The 9,585-nt window shown below is 43.1% G+C and overlaps 1 protein-coding gene across 1 annotated transcript in view; it reads left to right on the forward strand.

The window, feature by feature from the left end:
* Positions 1-7,411: 7,411 nt before the first annotated feature.
* Il5 (interleukin 5) overlaps positions 7,412-9,585 on the forward strand; it is a 4,067-nt gene continuing 1,893 nt past the window's right edge. Inside the window, exons 1-2 of the mRNA XM_021178377.1 lie at positions 7,412-7,593; positions 8,401-8,433. Of these exons, the coding sequence (XP_021034036.1) occupies positions 7,453-7,593; positions 8,401-8,433 (174 nt within the window). The 5' untranslated portion in view covers positions 7,412-7,452. The remainder of the gene's footprint in view (positions 7,594-8,400; positions 8,434-9,585) is intronic.

The raw sequence follows: 9,585 nt of genomic DNA on the forward strand, positions 1-9,585 counted from the left end.
AAAAAAAAAAAAACAAAAAAAAGAAATAGTAGACAGGAAAAAGTTAATGTAAATCTCACATATTCATTGATTACAGCCTCATAAAACTCTCCATAAGTTAGTAAAGATGGGGGGGGGATTGCCAAAAAAATTAATAGTTGCTACGCCAAGGGAAATTCAGTGTCGATTTTCCTATAGCGTTTTTAATTCAATTAAAAAAAAAAGCCCCACAACGTCATCTTAAAGATATGTTTTAGAGCTGGAAGGTAAAAGGTTAGAATAGAGTCAAGAGGAAATGCTACAAATTTGCATTTAGTCACTATGAAAACTAGAGGATCATGAGCAGGTAACTGATTAGAATCAGTTCATGGAAAAGTCATCTGACCTGAAACGACATCACAGTGAAAACCCCGGTTATTGAAAAACTATTACTGATCTGTAGTACATTAAAGGAGATAGAGGGCTTAGGGCACAGGGGGTAAACCCTCTCTGTGAATGTGCCCTTTCAAAGGTACATAACTGCTCACATTTAAATAACTATCATTTTGTTCTTTTATTTCAATTTATAACATTATTTTGAAGATAAAATTCAAAGTCTTTTTGCTAAATGGTATAGTCCCAATCCCTGAAGATTCAGATTACTGACTGGTCATTTATTTCTGTTCACCTAAGCTACTGTAGCTTATAAACCAGACGTGGTCGTGACCACTTTTAATCCAACACTTGGGGGACAAGTGTCTGTCCCCCAGATCAGGCAAATCTCTGTGAGTTTGTGGCCAGCCTGGTCTATACACCAAGTTCCAGGGCAGCCAAGGCTGCAGAGTGAGACCCTGCCTCCAAAATAAAAGAATATTTTGTGAGGTTTTGGTTTGATTTGGTTTGGTTTGGTTTGGGGACAGTTTATGTAGTTCAGGCTGACCTCAAACTTATTCTGTAGTTGAATTGAGCCTTTACTTTGTGCTGCTACTCTCAAGAGGCAGGAGCACAGGTGTGCACCACCATGCCTGTCTCAATAACATAGATCCTGAAACCCCTGACAGATGCTGTGCCTTTTTGCCATTAATCTTCCCAAAGTGTTGTTGTTGTTCAGTTTCTCAGCTGCACACAATAGACACTATGAATCTCTATGGTGTTCATACTAATTTGTCCAATTTATACAATCTACATCAAGAGTCTGCTTATTTGGTTATTTATTCTTATAAATATTGAGTACCTACTCTCGCTATGTGGCCCTGAATGCTCTGGAGCTCACTATGTAGACCCCACTGGCCTTGAACTCACAGAGCTCCATCCACCTGTGGCTGCCTCGAGAGTGCTAAGATTGAAGGTGTGTGGTACCATGCAGGTGGCTCTGATGCAGGACAGCACATCTGAGCACTCGGTGTGTCTCTCAGATGCTGCTGGGTTGTGACCGTGCCTGAGTCCGTCCTTGGATCTGATGATGACCTCAGTGGTTTGGGGTGAGCACTGGCCAGGTGTTGTCTTTCCATTCAGGGATGAGTGGTGCTTACTGCTCATGGTTAGGCAGAATTCATGGTTTGGAGGAGGAAGACCACAGAGATAATATGCCATTCTTAAGATGTCATATCAAAGGTTCGTGTAAGATGACTGATCACTGCTGGTGTTGATAAGCTTCCTCTGACTGTCACTCACATGCTGGGGCACACCATGCACTAAATAAAATATACTTTTCAATTTTCAAAAGAGTCATTACCTCTTGCTTGGGAACTTCTATTAATAAAGCGCTTTTAAATATTGTTTAAGAATTCCCACTCTAAGCATTCATGTTAAGATGGCTCATCTACTAAGGCACATGCCACCAAGCCTGATGACCTGAGTTTACTATCTGAACCCACATGGAAGAAGGAGAGAACTTGCCTCCTACAAGCTGTGTTCTGATCTCCACCTGTATCCCATGGCATGATCAAGTCCATATATATATATATATATATATATATATATATATATATATACACACACACACTCCTACCACATATACATATACATACACATACACATACCTACACACACCTCTCCACACACATACACATGCATGGACACACACGGGTAATAAATAATATTCCTACTGTAAGAAAGCTTGCAATCAGATTGAGGAGATTAAACTCATAGAGGAAAAGTTAGTGACCTAGCTTTATGAGAAATACAATTCTGAGCTGTGAGGTGCACAGCTGTCACCTGTACTTCCAATACTTGAGCTGCTAAAGCTGGAAGATTGAGAGTAGCCAGCTTGGGTTACATTGTCAGAGTCTCCATCTCAAAAGGAAGAAGAGGAGAGAGCAGGGGAGGAACCTGGTATAGTGGTGCACACCTGTAACCCCAGCACTTGAGAGGTGGAGGCAGGAGGACCAGCAGGTCAGGGGCATCATCAGCTACATAGTGAGTTGAAGGTCAGCTTAGCATATACAAGACCCTATACTAAGAACGGAAAAAAAAAAAAAACATTGTACACACATGCCCAGACACAACATTATCCATAGTAGTTGAAAGAAGGAAGAAACCTAAGCATCCATCAGCAGAAAAATGGACAAACAAAACAGAATCTGTACGTAAGACTGAGTATTGTTCAGCAGGGAAGAAAATCCTCCCACATGCTAGAACACCATGAACTCTGAAGTCCAAGCACAATAATCCTGTTATAAAAGACAACAGTGTGCCTGTAGGGAAACCCAAGGGTTCCAAAGACAGGGCTGGTGGGGCTGCGGGGGAAGGGGGGGGGAACTCTGACAGTAGTTACTGAGTTTCTTCTATTTTGCAAAGTCAACAGCCTACAATTTATTTTTGCATATGATGCTACTGGACCCAACACATAGTTGCTGAAATGAAACATCTCATGTTACAGTGTATTTCTTAATAATTTTTAAAAATTGTAAGAAAACCAATATTGAGCCCACCAGGCAGCACACACATTTTGTTTAAGCACTCGGCAGGCTGAGGCAGAGGGATCAGGAATTCAAGGAGTACCTAGCAAGTTCAAGACCAGCCTGGGCTACAGGAGACCCTGTCTCAACCAAACAATAAATACAATTTTGAACAGGAAATATTTTTTTTCTAAGTAAAGAATTGGTGTACATATAATAAGTGTGATTTGGGGTTTTGTTTTTAAACTGGGTATCTGGAAACATAAGCCCGTGGAAGTCATATGGCAATAGCTGAGCTGGAGCTGAGTGCCTACTTTTAGATGATCTGTGCTGCAATTTAGGCCTCGCTACCTTCATTTTGTAAATACAGCCTTTCCCGCTTCATCCCATTCATAACCAGCTAGAATTACATCCCTAAACTTGGTGAGCAGCTGCTGCATTTCCGCTGCTTAGTAAAGGCTACTATGGGGACTTTTCAATCTGCTACTCCCTCTGTGACCTGTGTAGCTCTATCATGGTGTTGAATCACTCTGAAACCTTGGTGGAGTTACTAAAATTGCAAATTACTTGGCAATTCCCCTGAAGCCTTCATCTAAGCCCACACTTTCTCAGAGTAGCCAGAAGATGTCTGAAGGGAAATAGAATTATTGTCTCATGACCTCTGGGGCAAGCCAGGTCCTGCCAGAGCTAAGCTTGGATTCTGAGAGCATCGTTTTAAGCCCGGCCACCGTGGTTCCTGCTTCACTGCTAACAGATTCGATGAAGTGAGCCAGTTTGTCTCCCACAATACTTGAGAGTGTTCAACTCAGATATGTCTAGCCAAGAGCTCAAACCTCAGTACATACCTGAAGATGCACAACACACATGCACACACACATACACATGTGCAGTCGCACACACTTTGCACAGGTAGCTAAATGCTAAAGGCCTCTGCATCCCATGTAGAACCATACACAGTCTTGGAAAAAGATTCAGGGAAACAATCTGTGGGTGCTTCTGGGATTATTGATTAAAGCCTAAGAAACAAAAGACTGGTTCTCCTCGTGACACATACTCATGGACAGGCAACACTCCATATGAAAGGACCTCAGCCTGAGGGACGTACGGGAGAGGCTAAGCCCACATGCTCCCTGTCTGTGATACGTTTGTTTCTTCCCCCAACATCTACATCCCTCTTACAAGTACTGTGAACCCTGGATGCCCCAGTTGTGTGCTTTGGACGGGATGATGTCCACTTCCAGCTCAGGATGAGCAAGCGGTGTATCCCATAGGCTTAGCCACAGGTCCATGGTGAACACATAAACCCCCTTACTGAGCTGGGGTTTCCTTTATTTCATTGGTGTATGGTAATTTTATAAGATAAGGGGTTCCACTATGACGTTGCATACATGTTTATATTGTCCCTTGTCACATTCACTCCTTCCTGTCTCATCTCTTTCCTTCTTCCCATTAGTCCCCCTCCTCTTTCCAAACAGAGACCGGATTCATTGAATGTTGTTGTTTGTGTTTGGGGCATTTGGTTTTTTAGATAGAGACTCCTGTAGCCTACACTTGGCCTCAAGTTCACTGTGTAGCTGAGATTGGACTCAAATTCCTGATCCTTCTGCTTCAAACTCTTAAATGCCAGGAATATAGGCGCTAAGCACCATGTTTTGCTAGAGACTGAACTGGTTTTGTTTGTTTGTCTTAACTTTTTATTTATTCTTTGTGAGTTTCACACCATGCACCCGAGTCCTGCTCATCACCCTATCTCCCCAAATCTGCAGTTCACCCTTGCAGCCTCCCTGCAAGCTAAAAAAAAAAAAAACAAAAAAACCCCCAAAAAACCAAAAACACACACACACACAAACAACAACAAAATAACAACGCATAGAAAACATCTCATTATGGAAGCTGTACTATGTCACAGTGTGTCTACAGTGTAGCCCTCTGTCTGTGAACTGTTTTTTTTTAAATCTAGTTTTCTAATTAGCATTAATCAGTATACACAGCAATGGATTCCATTATGATATTTTGATGATATTAATGGTGATTTATGCTGGGAGGTGGTGGCGCATGCCTTTAATCCCAGCACTTGGGAGGCAGAGGCAGGCGGATTTCTGAGTTCGAGGCCAGCCTGGTCTACAAAGTGTGTTCCAGGACAGCCAGGGCTATACAGAGAAACCCTGTCTCAAAAAATTAAAAGATTTAAAAAAATGGTGATTTATTGTAGCAATATTAACCCCATTTCCCTCTCAAGTCCCCTTTCCACTCCTGTTAATCCTCTCCGTATTCTAAACTAATATTCTTCTGTGTTTTTCTCTAGAGATCCAGTGTTTATAGGACCACAGGCATCTTGATCACTGAAAAAAAAAAGACTCTTCCTCACCTATCAACTATTAACGGCAACTGCAAATAAATGCTTGGGAAGGGTGGGGGCCCTGAGCCTCTCATTCCTCCATGACTGATGTTGATGCCTAACCCAGTCTTGCATAGGTGATCACAACAGCCACACCATGCCCAGAAACCAGCATTCCACAGTGTCTACCAGTTCCCTAGGCACTTATATTCTGTCTGCTCCTGCTTCCTGCTGTGTTTCCTGAGCATTGGAGGGGGTGATATAGACAAATCCTTTGGGGACTGAGCATTCAATACTCACTCATCCTTAGTACCTTGACCACTTACGGGTCTCCACAATTACCATTGGCAACTTTAAAATAAGTGTTCCTAACCAAAGCTGACAGCTGCGCTCATTTGTGGACACACACAGTTACTTAGAAGACAATTTGGCAGACATATCATATCCATTCAGTGCAACAACCTTACCACTTTCCCTGCTAGGGCCAATGACCCAGCTGTGAGCCTTTCCCAGGCTCCCTGAGAATTCCTTCCTATAGAGTATGCCTCAAATTCACCCCTAAAGCCGTTGGTTGCTTCCATAACTGACTTACCACTAGGGCACCAGATGGCACATCTTGCTTGGCCAGTTGACCTGTGCAAACAGGGTGCAGAGCTAAAAAGACTGTTGGTTTTTTTTTTTTTAAGATTTATTTATTATTATACATAAGTACACTGTAGCTGTCTTCAGACACACCAGAAGAGGACATCAGATCTCCTTATGGGTGGTTGTGAGACACCATGTGGTTGCTGGGATTTGAACTCAGGACCTTCAGAAGAGCAGTCAGTGCTCTTATCCACTGAACCATCTCGCCAGCCCATAAGACTGTTTCTACAGCTCTCCCTCAGCAGTCCATATACTACCTTCCAGCACTGTGAGTGCTAGCCAGCCAGCAGGGAGAAACATTCAACTTCCTTCCAGCTTGATTCCTCTGCATCTTGAAACTAGAGAGTGCTGAGGGACTGAATTATTTTGATTGAACAATGAGAAGAGCAATACTGGAACCCGGTGCAGGGGAACAGGCCTGACACAGTGCTTGAGAGGCTGAGACAGAAGCATCAGAAATTCATAGACAGTTTGGGCCACACAGTCAGACTGTGTCCTAATAAACCCACCACAAATGAAAGTCGGAAGGAAAACGAGAAGAAATGCGAACCTGCTGTGTGTGACAAGATACAGAGAGAGCCAGGAGTCCTGGTGTCACCCTGGAACACCCCTCATAAACACAGTAAGCTGCTTGAAAAGTGGGTCAAGGCCAAGCCACGAAGCAGTACAGGAAGGAGCCTCTGCCCTGCACTTTTTGTCATAGGAACCAAGAAGCACCCTGCTTATCTCCACTCAGTCTGGGTTGGCCTTTTAGTAACAGACAGGATGCTGATCAAAAACCTACATCATGCAATTCAACTCTGTCAGACCAGCTGCTTTAAAAAATGTCTTTCCCAGAGAGTTTTCAATTCTTTTTTTTTTTAAGCACAGATAAGTCTAGCTACAGCCAATGTAAAAAAAAATAAATAATACCCCCTTTCCCTTTTCTCTTTGGCAGTTTGGAACAGGGTCTTGTGTGTTCCAGATTGAACTCACCTTTGCTGTACACACAAAAAACCCCAAAGATGACTGTCACCTCTTGATCCTCCTGACTGTACCTCCCACATCTGCAGGTGTGTACCATCACACCTAGTAAGACATTCTCAACATTTATGTATTTTAGCCTAACTCTGTTGGAGGTATACATTTGAATACATTTTTTCTCACTTTATCAGGAATTGAGTTTAACACATATTAAAGCAGGGGTGGGGTGGGGAGGGGGATAAAAAAGAAGATGCTCAAGAAAAGCCGATCACGCTCCCAAGAGTGTGAGCATGGGCATCTTTAGAGAGACCCGCCATATATGCACATCTTTTAAATAGAAATTCAATAACCAGAATGGAGTGTAAATGTGGATCAAAGTTGTAGAAACATTCTTTTATGTTATAGAAAATGCTTTTAAACAGGGGCGGGGGTCAAGATGTTTACTATTATTAAAAGAGAAAAAAAATGCATTTTGTTTGAACACCCAGGGTACTGGAAACCCTGAGTTTCAGGACTTGCCTTTATTAGGTGTCCTCTATCTGATTGTTAGCAATTATTCATTTCCTCAGAGAGAGAATAAATTGCTTGGGGATTTGGCCCTGCTCTGCGCTCTTCCTTTGCTGAAGGTCAGCGCTGAAGACTTCAGTCATGAGGAGAATGCTTCTGCACTTGAGCGTTCTGACTCTCAGCTGTGTCTGGGCCACTGCCATGGAGATTCCCATGAGCACAGTGGTGAAAGAGACCTTGACACAGCTGTCCGCTCACCGAGCTCTGTTGACAAGCAACGAGGTAAAGTATAACTTATTCCTTCAGCTTTGTTTTTAAGATCAGGACCTTGCTATACCACTCTGACTGGCCTCAAACTTGCTATGTCGGCTAGGCTGTCCTAACCCCTACTAGATCGCCTTACCTATGGCTCCCAAATACTAGGATTGCAGACACATTACCTTGCCTGATGCTATGGTTCTTCAGAATGCATAAGTAGCTGCGTTTGGCCTTTAATCCCAGAACTTGGGAGGCAGGGTCAGGTGGATCTCTGTGAGTTCAAGGCCAGACTTGTCTACATGGCCAGTTACAGGCCAGCCAAAGCTAAAGCAAGACCCTGATTCAAAATAATTTTTTTCAAAACAAAAACCAAACCATTTGTGGCAATTCATTTCTAAACATAAAGATCTGCTTTAAATAGTGCAATTATGGCTTGTTCTCTTGCCTTCTTGCTCCCGTTCTGTCCTCTTGTCCCGCTCTCTCCCCATTCTACCGCCCCCACATGTGCTCATGGCCCACATCTCTACTTCTCTACTTTCTTTCCCTCTCCCTCTCCCTTTCCCTCTCCCTTTCCCTCTCCCTCTCCCTCTCCCTCTTCCCCCCTCTCTTTCTCTCTCTCCCTCTCTCTCTGTCTCTTTCTCTCTCTCTGCTTTTTTTCTATCTCTACTACCCTCTCAACTCCCCTCTCCATGCCCTAAATAAGCTCTATTCTATACTAAAAAAAAATAGTGCAATTATGAATGTGTTAGTGTTAATGCACAGGTGATAACCCTATCACCAGCAAGCATTGCAGACTCTCTTTAGGATGACCCTATATTCTTTCCTTTGCAGACGATGAGGCTTCCTGTCCCTACTCATAAAAATGTAAGTTATCCTTTACTGCCGTGCTTGCATGAATAAGTCAGCTTCGCATACTAAGCTATAAGTCATCTGCATTTAGCTTTCTGGTGTTGTGTGTGTCTGGGGTGAGGACCTCACTAGGTCTCAAGCTCCTGGGTTCAAGTGATTCTCTTGCCTTGATAGAGCAGCTGGGACACAGGCCTGTGCCACCACACCCAGCAAAGCATTCGGTTTCAGTTAAACTGTTTGACTTTCTTGGAAAAGAAAGTTTATGTAGGTAGATATGAAAGTTTGTGCTTATAAATAAAAAGAATATGAGAGTGGCAAATTATGTAATCCCAGTACTTGGGAGCCAAAGGCAGGGGTAGTCTGAGTCTAGGGCCAGCTTAGATACATTGCCCTGTATGTATCAAAAGTAAATCCAATAAATAAATAAACAAAAACATTAGAGGGCTGGAGATATAAGCTCTGTTGATAGATGGCCTAATATGCTGGGTTGACCCTTAGCACCCCATAAACTAAATATGGAAGTACCTGACTGTAATCTCATGATGGTGAAATGGAGGTGGGAAGATCATAGGTTCAAGGTCATCCTCAGCTACATTTTTTGAGCTAGAGGCCAGCCTGGGCTATGAGACACACAAAACCCACCAGCCAATTAATATTAGGAATGGCTTTGAGCTAGATCTGTTATGTAAGTGGCCAGCTGGAGCTGTCAGTCAGGCATCTCACAGCCTCACAAATTCTTTGCATGGCGAGAAGTCCTGCTGGGCTCCCTTTGGCTCTGTCCATGGCTCTCTTCATCCTAGTGCCTCTCTTTGTTTTCCTTGTCTTATTTTTTACTGCTGAGGATCAAGCCCAGGGCGTTCAGTGTGTGAAGTTGGCACTCTACCACTGAATTCCAGAGCCCGCCCACTCTAATACCTTTCTGAAAGTATTAAGAGTTTAAGGCTATATATTCCTTTTGTTTATTTTTATTTTATGTGTATGAGTATTTTGCCTGCATATATATATGTATGTGCTCCACGTATGTGTCTATGTGTCTGGTGTTCCTGAAGGCTAAAAGAAGGGCATCAGATCACCTGGGGCTGGAGCTGCAGATGTGAGCCATCATATGGATGCTGGGAACTGAAGCCAGGTCCTCTGGAAGAGGACTCAGTGATCTTTTTTTTTTTT

Source organism: Mus caroli, chromosome 11, assembly GCF_900094665.2.
Source record: "Mus caroli chromosome 11, CAROLI_EIJ_v1.1, whole genome shotgun sequence".
Classification (NCBI taxonomy): Eukaryota; Metazoa; Chordata; class Mammalia; order Rodentia; family Muridae; genus Mus; species Mus caroli.